General features: G+C 40.0%; 2 protein-coding genes across 2 annotated transcripts; both read left to right on the forward strand.

The window, feature by feature from the left end:
• Positions 1–2,105: 2,105 nt before the first annotated feature.
• On the forward strand, positions 2,106–2,450 carry K441DRAFT_719269 (CENP-B protein; the record flags this gene model as incomplete). The annotated part of the gene is made up of 1 exon (XM_067654021.1): positions 2,106–2,450. A coding segment is annotated over one exon (345 nt), but the record flags the coding sequence as incomplete, so codon positions are not given.
• Positions 2,451–7,508: 5,058 nt separating this feature from the next.
• K441DRAFT_101105 (uncharacterized protein) lies at positions 7,509–8,006 on the forward strand. The gene is made up of 2 exons (XM_067639905.1): positions 7,509–7,704; positions 7,765–8,006. The coding sequence occupies exons 1-2, from the start codon at positions 7,544–7,546 to the stop codon at positions 7,964–7,966; spliced, it is 363 nt and encodes a 120-aa protein (XP_067509898.1). The 5' UTR covers positions 7,509–7,543; the 3' UTR covers positions 7,967–8,006.
• Positions 8,007–15,141: the final 7,135 nt, after the last annotated feature.

The raw sequence follows: 15,141 nt of genomic DNA on the forward strand, positions 1-15,141 counted from the left end.
TAGGGATTAGAGAGATATTAGCTAAAGGAGTTAGTATAGTTCCTAAGTAAGTCACTAGAGAAACTTACCTAGCTAGAGTAGCCCGCGTAAGAGTATGAATGTTATTATTAATAAGGACGAGCTGTTCGCATATGCGCTCCTAGATACTATATATCTAAGAACGTTACGTCTCTATAGCAGTGGAAACCCTTATAGAATTAAAGAGTCTGCGAGCGAGGGAAGACACCTTCTATCCCCGCCTATCACTATTGGGATATTAGCGGAAATCTTAGATGGCGCGTTAGAGCCTATAAGTCTTATACGCATAGACAGCGGGGATCTAGTATAATTAGCGAAATCTAGAATAGGATAGAATGGGAAATACTAGGATATAGGTCTTTCTCCTGCTGCAACAATAGGAGCACTTAGATTTGTTTTTGCTGGAGTAAGGCATCTTACAGACGTAGGAAGGATCCTACGTAAGAGCATGAACGCAGCAACGATAGCATTTTAGGGAAACTGCTGTAGGAGTAATAGACGCTGTCTAGGGCGTCACCAGGAGATTAATAATACTGCCGCCGGTCTGGGGACCACGAGCCATTATAAGAAAATACTTTAAGAAGTTAGCATTATTATAAGAAGATAAGGTAGGGATTCTATTACTTATAGATATATTATAAAAAGAGAATAAAGCAGCTGTAAAAGAATAGCTAGAGATATAGAAGCTAAAAGCGGAGATATAGAGGAAACAGTCTGCTAAAAGACGAGATGAATAGTATTATTAATAAAAAGACGCGTAAGAGGCGACAGCTTATAAACTAGAAGAAAATTAAAATAAAGACGTTATTATTAGAATCCATTTTAGGTGAATAGGGATAGTAGCTTATAGACGCGTTGCATAGGACAACCTCCAGATTAACTTATAACAAACTCTTATAATAAGAAAGGTAAATCCTATCCAATTTTCATTATTATTATTTTAGTTTCATTATAAAGGCATTATAAGAAACTATAGTAGGAAAAGAGTAGAGGAACTAAGAATAAAGTAAGGTTCTACGCTAGTAAAGAACTAGCTATAAGCCGCATTATAGAGTACCTTTCCACTAAGAATTTCCCCAGTGGTTTTAGCTAAAACTTTATAAAAGCTTAGTAGAGGCAAAGTCTTAGAGGACCAAGACCCTTAAAGGGGAGGCAATTGTAACGGAATTCCCTAGAAGGTATATATCAGATAAGACAAAAGGAGGTCTCATCTATGTTCCAAAAGGAGGTCTCATCTATATTCCAAAAGGAGGTCTTATCTATATTCCATCTACGTCCTAGAAGACACGGTTAGACAGATAAGGGGTAAAGGGTTTTACTAGCGTCTTAGAAAGATTATATAGGGAGCTGGTTCTCCTCTAGAGAAGAACTAGCAATTAGTCTCTAAATAGAAGTAGTTAGAAGCATTTGTCCTTTAATACGTGAAACTCATTCTACCCTTAACTTACCTTCTATTTACCTTCGACTTACCTTCTACTTACCGGTGACACTGTCGATTAGATAATTATACGTTCCGGTTAGGCTGGCCTCTTACAATTTAACACCTTAAATCTATGGCTAAAAGTATCCTTACTGTAAAGAAGCGTCCTCTAGAGCTTAGCCAACACTAGTATAAAAACTTCCTTACCCGATACCCGGAGCTCAAAGTTCGATTTGCCTAAGGCCTTAATTAAAAGCAAAAGGATGCTGAGGATCTAGAGATTATTAAAGAGTGGTTTAATCTCTATAAAGTTACTATTACTAAGTACGCAATTCCCCTAGGCGATTAGTATAATATAGATGAGAAAGGAATTGCAATGGGGTTAGGCGATAAGGTTAAGGTGCTTATTCCTTAATTAGAGGCTTAAGCTTTTATTACAGAGCCAGGCAATCGCAATTAGGTGTTTATTATTGAGTGTATATTAGGAAGTCAATATTAATTACCTCCTTACCTTATCTTTTAGGGGAAGCAAATGCAACGATCTTGGATATTACCTAGACTTAATCGCGAGACAGTAATTTAAGTAAGCGATTTAGGGTGGACAAATTCGGACATTATAGTTAATTGGTTAAAACACTTTAACCAATATACAGAGCCATGCCTTTAAGGAATCTATTGCCTATTAATTCTTGACGGATATAAGAGCTACGTATTAATACAGTTTACTAAGTATTGCGAGGCTTATAAGATTATCCCTCTCTATCTACCACCTTATTCGACACACCTACTCCAACCCCTAGATGTCGGTATATTTAGCCCCTTATCAAAAGCCTATCGAAAGCGCCTCCACAACTTCGCCTTCTATAGAGCTGTTAATATTACTAAGCCTAAGTTCCTTAAGTATTACCAAGCTGCACAATGCGAAGCTATATTATTAACCAATATAGCAAATGCATGGCAGGCAACTGGCCTTCTACCGTTCGATCCTTCGGTTGTTTTAGAAAAGATTTAGCTAACAACTCCTTCCTATATAAGCTTTACAGACAAGAATGGCCACCAATTTAATATACCCGTGTCTCCTTCCGTAGAGGAGAGACTTACTAAAATATTTAGGCAGCTCTTATAAGGTGCATCACCCCTACATTCTTAAGTTGTGTATAATATTCGGCAGTTTATATTAAATACGGTAGCTAATAATACAATCCTTAAGCAAACAAATTAGGAGCTTCTTAAAAGACAGAAGAAGGAGCGTTATAATAAGACAAAAGCTGCCTATGGGAAGGCACGAGTTTTATTAGTAGCAGAGGTATAAAAGAAGAACGAGGAAAAGCTTTAAAAGGAGCAGGAAGAGAAGAGGGTAAAGGAAAGGAAGGCTGCATTATAGGGGGTTATTACCTTTGCAAAGAAGGTTTGGAAGGAACTACCAATGGATTATAGTGTATTTATATAATAGGGTAGATTTGGGTTGATTTTGAGGTTGATTTTGATGTCAAATTGATTTTGATTTTGGTAGGAGGTCCGTGCACTGTCTCGGGTGGGTGGCTGTTTCGTTTGGGTGGCTAAGACGTTATAGCGGGGACCCGATAGTAGTGTGTCCCGCGCACACACAAAGGCTTTGTGTAGAGCTTTGTGTAGAGCCTCCGTACGCAGAGCTTCGCGCAGAGCCTCGTGCAGAGCCTCTATATGTAGAGCTTCGTGTAGAGCTTCGTAGAGCTTTGTGCAGAGCTTCGTGTAGAGCTTTATATAGAGCTTCGTGCAGAGCTTCGTGTAGAGCTTCGTGCAGAGCTTCGTGTAGAGCCCGTAGAGCCTTGTGCAAAGCTTCGTGTAGAGCTTCGTGTAGAGCTTCGTGTAGAGCTTCGTGTAGAGCTTCGTGCAGAGCTTCGTGCAGAGCTTTATGTAGAGCCTCGTGCAGAGCCTCTGGCCATCAGGGAAAAAAAATTTGGGCACGTTGTTGCAAGCGAAAATCGGGGTCTGCGTAAGTCGTAATTTTGGCAATTTGCTACAAACACATAGATAGGCCAGGCGTGTGCATAGGTAGCCTATGTGTTTGTAGCAAATTGCTGCAAATTGCCCGCAAATTGCCAAAATTGCGACTTACGCAGGTTTTGCAGACCCCGATTTTCGCTTGCAACAACGGGGCCAAAAAAAAATTTCCTGATGGGGCCTATAAAGCCCTATAGTGGTGTTCACGGCTCGGCTGAGCGCCCGCTCAGTCGCTGAGCCGCACGTGACACATACGACCCCCGTCGACATTCGTGAATGTCGACGGCCAAGCCTGCAGCCAAGCCGTGGACAGATTCGAATGTCCTTACCCCCGCTGATCGAGTCGCTGATGCGCGCGTACTATTAGCCTATTGGCCCAGCCGTGCGCCCGTATATTTACCCTATGCGGTAAGGTCACTTATCCGCTCTCGCTGAGCGGCTGGTAGGTAGGTATGCTTTTTCTACCTCTCCCCCTAGTCTACGTCTGCGTATATAGGAAAATAGGAACCCCCCCTTAGGGCGCGGCTTCTCTAGCAGCATCCTACGTATCTTAAAAATGGCGTCAATTAGTTGCGTAAAGATTAACGTCACGAATAATGCCGAACTACGCGCTAACGCGTAGAGCATCCTTACCCTTACGCGTACCGAGAGGCCTAAAAATACGTCTCTAAATTACGAGCTAAAGCAGAAAGAGTTTAAGGTAAGTAGGTAGGTGCTTTACGGAGCAGTATACTTATAACTAACGCGTGTCTTCCTAGGCCTTTTGCAAGCGGAAGCAGTACTGTAATGGCGATACCATTACGGAAGAGAAGCTACTTCTTTTTTTTGTTAAGGAGGTTACAGGCCGGCCACTAAAAGGGAAAAGCCATAAGGCTAGCGATGACGTGCCCTAGGACGAGACGCGGCTCTCCTAGCGCTTAGTTCGCGGCTATATTACTGCCCTAATGGACCTTTACCGGACGTAGAAGGGTATAGGGATAAATAGCCACTAGTCCCCGCGGGAGGATAACATTAGGGATTACCTAAAGGTTCTATAGCGGAGGGACGCGCAGTGGGAAAAGGAGCAGTTCGCAGATAAGGGCAGGAACACGCTGCTTAACGGATATACGGAGGACGAGTTTAAGAGCGTCTACCGCAAGCTATAGGCCCGCGGAGACTCCTCGCTAAAATGCTACCTCCGCATGCTTATAGATATCCTACTAGGCCACTACATGCTTACCTGTGGCGGCGATAGGCGCTCCGCCGAGATCTTAGACCTATTTACCTTTAAGTTTAGGGGGGAAGGCCCTACGCGCTGTATGCCCCTAATATTTACTATATGCGCCGGTAAGCAGAACTAGCACGGCCGCCTTAAAACTATTGGGGCTCTATATAATAAGAAGCCGCTTATCTATATGCTTAGTAGGCTAGCTTTCTACCTTCTATACTACTGGGACCTTAGCGATAAGCCGTTCCCGGACTTTAGTAAGCGGTTAGCGTAGTATAATATCCGCCTAATTAAGAGTAGCGCCGGGGACCGTAAGGCGGCCTTCTTATACAACTTATAGTGGGAGTAGGTTACTAAGGCGTTCTAGTTTATTAACGTCTTCTTATAAAAAAAGACCTATATTGGGCGAAGCGCTGGCGCTAAGACGGCGGAGCTAAAAGGGGTTAGTGAGGACTAGATTAGACGCGCCGGTAGGTAAAACCAGGAGCAGATAGTTAGCTACTACTTAAACTCGCTACCGCGGGAGTTTATGTAGACGATAGCCGGCTATTCGCCGTAGATGGGCTACTTTGAGATTTATAGGGTAAGCGTCGCCCCCCCTAACGTACTACTGTTGACGATCTGGCCAGAGCTAGACGTCTAAAAGGGTCGGTTTAGCCCTTAGGTTAGCTAGGTTAACGACCTTACGGCTACGGGCGCTACGAACCTCCTGTTTTACCTCCGGGAGGTTATCCTATAGGACTTAGTAGTCCTCCGCGAGATGTTCCTAAGCAGCCCTATATAGAACTACCCGGCCTTCTAATATAAGGCCTATCTACCCTTCGCGCGGAAGGTTGAAGCCTGCCTATAGCAGGAGGAAGAAGGCCCTAGCTAGCTATTAATACTCTACTAGGCTATGCTGGCTATTATGGACCACCTAAAGACTATAGACGCCCGAGTACGCGAGCTATAGGCGTTGTTTAACCGTATAGCCAAGTCCTAGTAGGCGCAGTCTTTACAGCTTTAATTACTTACGTTTGGCAGCCTTACCTTTTGGCTTAAGGTTTCTTCGGCATCCGTATATTCGCGTTTAATGGCATACCTACTAACGGCACACCTACTGACGGTACGTCTACCGACAGTATATCTACTGGCGCCTCTATCTGTCGCGGAATTAAGCCAGGATACGTCGGCCTGGGTAAGTGCTATAGCTTCCCCTTTACTAGCGCCGCCGCAGCTATAGCTATAGCTATAGCTGTAGCAAGGGCCTAAGCCCGAGTAGCCGCCTAAGCAGCCGCCCGTATATTGTATATACCGTATAGTAAAGTCCGTATAGGCCCTTTGGCGCGAGTAGACTAAAGGGCTTAGAGGTAATTCTTTTATAGTAGTGCTAGATTCTAAATGGGGTAGTAGATGGCGGGCTAGTTAGCAAAACGAGCTCTAATAGTACTCCCTACGGCTTAAGGTTATTAAGGAGATTAGGCGGGTCGCGTAGGCCTAAAGGGTTAGCGAGGAAGCGGCTATATAGTAGGTTAATTAATAGCAGGAGCGGATACAGTGCTCGCTAGATTAGCTTTGTAAACGGCTTTAAGTAGGTAAAAAAGCTTTAAAATAGTATATATATCTAACTTCTAAGGAGTCCTCTTAAAGCCTTTATCTATAGCCCCTTAGGGGCTTATTTTAGTGCGGTATAAGTTTAGTGGGGTACTTATATAATAGCGGCGCCTAATCCAAAACACAAATATCTTTATTAACCTACGGCTAATTCTTACCATCCTAGTGCGAGCAGAGAGCCCTTAGACAGCTTTACGCATAGCGCTTAATGGGTGTTAAGAGCGCGATGTTGCTGCGGCGTTGCTGGTGATCGAAGATCGACCGTAAACATGGGGTAACGTCTACATGCCGCTAAGCGCACGGACCTTTTGCCTGCCAAATTGTAACTTAGTAGTTGATTTAGCTATATAAATCGAACCGTGGATATACTATTAATGTGCACGACTAGCTTTACCCCTCCCCCCTTAGTAAGTTATAGATTTAATACGGTATCTAATTTCACCTAATTGCTGCTAGCTGTATATAGTAATTATAGCGAAGCCGTATGCTTGGCTGTAAGAACTTTACTTTTAGTAGACTTATAACTAGCCTTCCTCTATAGTATTATTGTCTGTATAAGTAGAGGTTATAAATAGTATTACGCGTAGAGTATATGCGGCAGGGGCCGTATAGCGTAGCGTAGGTTACCTAACCACCTACGGCCCGATAGATAGTCCGACCTTAGCCCCCCCCTATTTAGGCACCGCGATCCTTACGATCCTCTGCGGAAGAAGAAGAAATCAATTAAGACCAAAACCCCCCCCTACCGTGATCCGAACACTGATCAGTGCCGCACAGATTAGTAACGGTATAACGAAAAGAGGCACTGTCTGATTCTCTAGACCTCTTGTCAAAGGCTAAGAATTAAGGTATTGCTTGCTAAGCCTAAAGGCCAGTTTGTAAGGTTACTCGCGCTTCTAACCTACGTCTATTACGCCTTCAGAATGATTAGTTTGTGAGTTTCCACGCTTCTAGTCCGACTGTCGAATTAAATTAACTGCGGAACCAAAAGATGGCTACCTCCGCGATGGATACTATAAAATGGAAGACCGGAATTGACGCGACCGCAACCGATATTAAGGAAGTCGAAGCATTCGTTAATTAGCGATTATCAATATATAAGGAGAATGGATAGAAGGGATTCGACTTATAGGAGAGCTTTGTCAACGATTTTAAGTCGTTTACGAGGGATATACTTAATAACCTTGGCAAGGATCGATTGAAGAAGATTAGGGATTACCTCCGTAAAAATAGGGTATACGTACGGAAGGAGGCAAGGAAGTCAATTGTAGACGGCCTCTTAGGAACTATTCACAAACCAACTCCCTTAAAATGGCCTACTAATGACCCTACTGACGGCCCTACCGACGACCCTATCGACGGCCCTACCGACGGCCCTACTGACGGCCCTACCGATGGCCCTACCGACGACCCTACCGATAACCCTACCCCAGCTCTACCATCACTATCGACTGCCCCCGTTTAAATTATTCAGCCAACCCTAGTAACTACCCCCCTAACCTTATAAGGAAGCTTCGGAAGAAAGATTACTAACTTAGCTAAGCTCTACACGGACGAAGTTAAATACTCTAGCAAATAAGATAACTTCGATTTTAAGTTTAAGATCTTCTAAAACTACTGCCTCCGAGCCGGCGTCCCTAAGCAGGCCTATACCATTACTATTCCAACTATGCTCCGCGGCCTTACTCTTAAATACTACTTCACCTACCTTAAAGATCTTAACCTTCTCGAGAATGTATGCATAGGCCTTAAATTATACTTTAAAGGCGACGAATACAAACGCGATATCCTATTAAAGTGGAATGCAATTACACTTAAACAAGTTACTGCTTAAAAAGGACTTAATACAGGCCAAGCATTTTAGATATTAATTGACAAGATATAGCAGCTACAACGTGGGTTAGCAAAGGACCTTTAAAATGACACGACATTCTATAATAAGCTCCTTACTACGTGCCAAGACGTACCAGCTTGTAAACCAGCTTGCTTTCGACCCGCTACTACCCTTACCGGCCTTATTAGCGACATTAAATCCTTAATCGCGACGTACGGTAAACAAGAACTAGAGATTAAATTATTCTATACCAACCGACGATACCGTTCCTCTAACCAACGACATTACCCCCCTAATCGTCAATACCGTAAGGGCAAAAAGTGCTTTATATACAGCAAATCTGGGTGTTGGTTTACAAACTATACAAAGGAAGAAAGGGACTAAAGAATACGTCAATATATCTCCGATTTTGAGGGTAGCAACGGCGATACTAATAACAACGACGACGATAACCAAGGGGATACCTTTAGAGCTTCTAACTTCTACCTCAATATAGAACCCTATCCTAGCTATTACGGCGACCCTAAGGCGGAGGCGTTTTGGACTAAGTTTGTAAAGGGAGAGGGATAGAGATTATGGACACCTTAGTAACACCTTATACGCGCCTACCTGTTTCCACCGCAATATCCGAATATTTACGACATCCGTAATATCTGCAATATCCGCAATATCTATAACGATATCCGTAATGTCTGCAATATCCGCAATATTTACAATACCTAAAACATCCGCGATTACTACCCTAAGCACCTGTTGACGTATACACTTCTCCTTTATACTTTTTTACCTTCTTTCCTTTTTATAAATGTTGCCAGTGTCTGTATAAGTAGAGGTTATAAATAGTATTACGCGCAGAGCGTATACGGCAGGGGCCGTATAGCGTAGCGTAGGTTACCTGACCACCTACAGCCCGATAGATAGTCCGACCTTAGCCCCCCCCTATTTAGGCACCGCGATCCTTACGATCCTCTACGGAAGAAGAAGAAATCAATTAAGACCAAAACCCCCCCCTACCGTGATCCGAACAATTATAATCTTTATTAAATATTATAAGGTTTTAACCCATATAGTATTACCAAATTTTATTAATAATTAAAGAGACAGCGTTATATTTGTATTTTAGCGGCTATAATAAAGGCGTAGTTAAGCAGACTTGCGGGTAACAGGGCTTAACAGCCCTGTTAAACAGCCAGCCTATTAGCTAATAGTATTAAGATATTATTAGAATAGGGTCTAACAGCCTAAGCCATAAAAGGAAATTTCAATTTATTATTATCTTAAAACCCTCTACCAGCTACTATACGATAAAGAAACTATAAAGGGATACCTAGAATTCCTTAATCAGTCTAGTCCTTTAAGCATTCTATTGCCTTAAGTATTCGTATACTTATTTTCGTACGATCCCATAAAACTCTACGTTGAGAGCCTAAAAATACTTTCTCTAGTTTATCACTTATTCTAGGTATAAAAAGAACTTTAATTGCAAGCTATGAGAGTCGTTTATATCTCTTACGCTGCTAACTCCACTATTAAATAGCCGTTATTTTACTATCTAGCATAATTGGGTTCTTACTGATATAATTATTAAACTTATCCTGGCTCTGTAGACGAGTATGCTTTAAAATATATAGCCGACGAGCCTTATGGAAGGCAGAGAGATTTTCCTCCGGTCAGAGAGCAGATTTGCTAGTACTTTTAGACTTATACGGTATAGTTAAAAGTGGTGCCTTATCACGGAATCTCTCCCAGAGCTTTCGTACGGTGTAGAGCTGTTTCTCTCCTTTAATTGTAATATAGTTATTCTCATTTTTAAGGAAAGCCGTACGACATTATAGGTTAAGAATTCGTGCCGCTAGATAGTATGGAGAATCGTCTAACTTCTTAACGTACTTTATAAGCTTTTCCTTAGCACGTTGGAGTTAAAATGCCATAAACTTATCCTTAGCCTTAGTGGCTATCACCTAGTAGGAAAAAATTAGCTAAAGAAATGTTAAGAGTATCGTACGACATATCAATGCGTCTTATATTAGATCTTTAAGAATATTAATTAATTCTAGAACCCTTTCTAGTGTTATATAATCTCCTTAAAGAAATAGAGTTGCTTTATAAAAAGACTAAAGGAAGTCACGAATTGTATAAAGGTGTACCCATTTACTTATTATAAGGATATCCTCTTTTAAGATACTATCCTAGTAATATTCTACGTAGAGTTAAAGCCTAGCCTTCACTCTATCCTCTAGAGCTACACTTAACATATTATACCAACTATTCCATCTTATACAATTATTAAGAGGAATAATCTTAAGTGCATATTCTTTAAANCATGTTATACGATTAGCTGATTTGCGGATGTATATAATAAGGTTATGGAGCTTTCCCATAGGGCCCATAATATCTCAAATATTCTTACCTCTTTCGGCCAACAATAGCTCTGGTTCTTCACCCTTCTTTTTCCTCTTATCTTTCGCCATTACTGGCTGCGGTACTAGTCGTATAGGCTCTTCCTCATCCTCTTCTTCTTCCTAATCCTGATCCTCTTTATTATACAACTCTATAAGCTTCTCATCCTTCTTTAATTTAAATAGGAAGGCCTGAATAATAAGATTAATAATATGCCCCTAGCAGCGAATTCTTTAATATGTTACGTTCCAGGTAATTTAGTATTTAAGCCTAAGCCATTGGCTTATCATACGACAAAGAATATCGTTTAATCTAGCATTATCGCCAACAAGAGCTCCAATCTTTACTATAATTCCATACTCAATAAGGACAGGACGAAGTGCCTCCTATTGATCTGCACTACTCTAACTATATACCGTACGAAGGGCAATTAAGATATTTTGGTATTCATCTTAGATATCAAGAAAGCTGGCACAGATTCTAAGGAGAAGAGAATAATTAGGATAGGTCCAGATATCAACGGTAAAGTAGATATTTGTCTTTGCAGATTGAAGTGCTCTTTATATAATATCCTGACTCTTAATAAAGTACTCAGAGATCCAGTCTAATATTGTTAAATAATATTTAGGGACGAATAAAGGTGCTTCTTAATTTAATGCTTTAATAAAAGCATAAAACTCCTTCTATTCCACACATAAGAATGGAAGCCGTCGTACAATAATGAGATCTAAAAGTGCTTATTTTACAGTATTTTTCTGTACTATACGCTTCAGAACCTCGCCCTTAAGACCTTATATTTCTCCCTTTATCAGAAGTCTTTGGTATAGTTGTTAAATAGAACTTTCTGCTTTATCTTTTGTTATTATATGTGGATTATTCTCCTCCAGACTCCATTGAACTTTATGTTTCTTAAGATAAAGTTGCAGTCCTTGCGTTAAGGCGTGATGTCCTTTTAGATCTTCAAAAGGGCAATATTTACAGAAGTAATTCTTCTTTGTTCGTTTCTTTTCTTCTACCGTTATCGTACGAGTATGTTTATGGATTAAGGAGTGGGATCTGGAGAACGCGGCTGTTTGACGTGTTAAGGTTAAGCCTGTATCAGCATCGGCTTCAATAGGGCTTAAAAGAGTAGAAGGTATATTACTTTCAAAGGAGTTATTACTGTAAAGATCATCAGATAGAATTTCACCAGGGCAGGCCATATTAATAAGGTCGTACGATAGGGAAACAAAAGAATCGATGTATTGTCTGTTAGAAAATTTTAGACTGCCAAGCCCTGTCACGACAGCTGTCTGACAGACAGCCCTGTCAGCTAACACCCTATCTATTTGACAGGTTTGACAGGATATTCTATCAGCCGCAAGTCTGTAGTTAAGGGGGAGAAGAGGAAGCTATATATCTTTAATTTAGTTCTTCTAGCTAACCGTAAATCTTTAGGGTAATTAAGGCGAATCTCTAAGGTAACTAAAAAGGTCCTTACGCGTAGCCACAGCCGTTTACTATAATTACTATATATAGTTAGTAGCAATTAGGCGAAATTAGATACCTATACTAAATCTATAACTTGCTAAAGAGGGAGGGAGGTAAAGCTAGTCGTGTATATCTATAACGGCGCTAGAGCGCGTCACCTAGTTAGGGGTTCGCTTAAGACTTAGCATATATATATAGACGTGGCCTTACTACCTTCTCTTACTTCTTAGCTTAATATCTTTATAATATAGTATTCGTTCGCTTTATCTTATAAGCATTTTTTTTTTATATATTTTTTTTTATATCCGTTGTATTATACTACGTACAATACTGCACATGCAGCCTCTAGGCTATAGCGCTATAGTTCTATATACATGAATTCTTTCTAGGCAGCTTAATATATACTAGTAGCTATGTCCTAGTAGTTTATAAATCCCTAAACTAGGGATTTACAGCTTCCTAGTGAGATACTAGGTTGCTAACAACTATTAGGTAGTAAGAAAACGATAGGAAAATAGTAGAAAAAATTAGAATAAAATTATAAATAATCCTAACGCCTGTCCCTGTCCTTTTTATAGTTAATTTCTGTCCTTTTGCTTTCTATAGTCTATCTACTAGGACTTTAATAGGAGTTGCCTCCTTCTAGAGATCCTTCTGCTCTTAGCTACTTCCCAGTAGCTATTTTTATCCTACTTAAGAATAGAAAAAGTGCCCTTCTTCCTTTTTTTGTACAAAAAAGCTTCTCTAAGGAGAGAGAAGAGCCTATTTGTCTTTGCATTTTCTTTTTATCTTCCTAATGTAGTCTGTATTCTAGTAAGAGGTATATAGGGGTTTATACCGCGGTATAGTCCTTAAAGCATTTACCTTCTTTATCCTTCCCTATTGTTTTAGAGAAGGATTTAAAGAAGCCTTTTCCTAGTTTTAGTTGAAAGAAAGCTGACTATAGCTTTTTAGGATATTTATCCTTAGTAGCTTTAAAAGAGAAAGGGTAGTTTCCTTTATAGATTCTAGTATAGTGTTTTCCTTTGCTTTTATTCTGTTGCTAGTTGTTTTTCCACTATTCTAGTATCTTTTCTCTTGCTTATTTCCCTAGGTGGGCTAGAGAAGAATAAGAAGATTATATTTTTTTTTTAGAGAGGCCCTTTTTAGCTAGTTTATCTGCTATTTTATTTCCGTAAATTCCTAGGTGGCTAGGGACCTAATGGAAGTTAATAGAGATATTCCTGCTAGCTAGATAGGAACAGCTTTACGTAATTTTAAAGACTAGTTCTTGCCCTCCTGTAAGAGAATTAAGCTGTAATCTCTTAATAGCCGCTTAGCTATCTATAAAGATATAAACCTGTTTCTCTTCTAGTCTTTGTTGTTTTAGGTGTTCTAGGGCCCTATAGACTGCATAAAGCTCTGCGTCTATAATTTCCATATAGGGCCCTAGATTCTAGTTTGTTGCATATTTAATCCTATTTCTCTCTCCTATTTTGCATACGGCTGCTGTATTTAATTTATTGTCTTTAGAGCCATCTGTATAGTATATATCTACTAGGTCCCACTTTAGGGATTCTTATAGATTTTCTACTAATCTTAGATGTTTTTGTGCAGCTTCTTCTTTACTACCTTTAGAGATAGAAAAGAAAGCGGGAATAGGAGGAGACTACGGTTTTTGCTAGTCTAGAGAGACTCTCTCTATATTCCAATTTTGGATTAGCTTCTAAACTCTAGTGGTTAGAGATAGTAGCTGTGTTTTTGGCTGTAGGAGGTACTTTATAGTAGAGTTTTTAGGGCTAGAATTAGAGCTAGAACTAGCTGCTAGTTCGTCCCTATCTTTATTAACCTCTTCTATATAGGCCTTTTTAATTGCGTGGTTTTTCTTGAATTTTAGGATTCTTAATGTGTAGTTATTGCAAAGCTTTTCAAATCTAATTCTAGGGGGAGGAGTAGAAGCTTTAATCTCTATAGCTTGGCTTGGAGATCCTCTAAACGCTCCTAGAACTAGTTTTAGGGCCTTATTTTGTAGAGATTGGTACCTAGCTAGTAGGTAGTCTCTAGATTTACTTTTCCACCAGCATTATACTCCGTAGTCTGCTATAGTAGTAACGCAGGCTATATAGAGCTGTTAAAGGGCTTATAGGGATAGACCTCTTTATGTATTGCCTAGTCTTCTAATTAAATAGAAGGCTGCTTTTGCTTTAGAGATTTTTATTTCCATATGTTGTTTAAAAGTAAGCTTAGAGTTTAGGAATACTCCTAACTACCTAACTAGGGGTTTAGGGGATATTTCTACGTCTTCTAGCTTTAGCCCTTCCTCTATAGTAGTATGCTTATTATAGAAGTGTATAAGCTCTATTTTGCCAATATTAAAGCTAATAGCAGCTTCCTTAGCTCTAGACATTAGCTCTCGCGTAATCCTCTCTAGCTTTTTGCAGTTAGATTTAGCAGAGTTTAATGTAACCGTAATTGCAAAATCGTCCATATAGCTAAGGGAGTAGGCTCCTTCTGTCTCTAGCCTATAGATATTGCGTAGATATAGTAGAAATAAGATAGGGGATATAGGCGATCCCTGTGGTATCCCTGTTTCTAGTTCTACTTTTTCTTGTATTTGCCTATTAAAGGAGAGCTGTATCTTTCTATTGCTTAGGAAGGTAGCCACCTATTGTGTAAACGCTATAGGTAGTCCTAGTTCCTTACAGATAGATATAAGCTGGTTTTTAGAGACATGGTTAAAAGCCCCCTTTACGTCTAGGAATAACGTAGTAGCTATCCTTTATCTAGCTTTTTTCCTACTATTTTTAGATTGTATATTGTTTAGAAGTAGTAAAACTGNNTNTATTGNGGACCGCTGTCTTCTTCCTNCTAGTTNTNAATCTTNAANTAAGCTAGTAGTACTAGCTANATATCCTAATCTAGTAGCGAAGATCTTCTCTAAAGTCTTTCCTAGGCAGTTTAATAGGGAGATAGGTCTATAGGACTTTGGTAGAGAATAGTCCTCCTTATTTGCTTTAGGAAGAATAACTCCTTCCATGGGAATGAGATGATCGGGATATATCACCTTACCTGATGATATCTACCTCGGTTTTTATCTTCAGTTTATGTGAGAGATCGAGATATCTACATCGACCGTAAGATGTAAGATATATTTCGTAGCGGAAAATAAGATATCCTATGATAAATAGGGATCCGGTATAGTCGGTTTTTCCATACCTCTCTCGAAATTCCTCAATA

The sequence above is a fragment of the Cenococcum geophilum genome, assembly GCF_001692895.1.
Source record: "Cenococcum geophilum 1.58 unplaced genomic scaffold K441scaffold_2, whole genome shotgun sequence".
In the NCBI taxonomy this organism is placed as follows: Eukaryota; Fungi; Ascomycota; class Dothideomycetes; order Gloniales; family Gloniaceae; genus Cenococcum; species Cenococcum geophilum.

What these genes read in the sequence shown, in the direction of transcription:
- K441DRAFT_101105 (XM_067639905.1), top strand. Translation starts at nt 7,544, where the DNA reads ATGACCCTACTGACGGCCCTACCGACGACCCTATCGACGGCCCTACCG. An exon ending in AAATTATTCAGCCAACCCTA is followed by an intron (nt 7,705 to 7,764) that starts GTAACTACCCCC and finishes AACTTAGCTAAG; the next exon opens with CTCTACACGGACGAAGTTAA.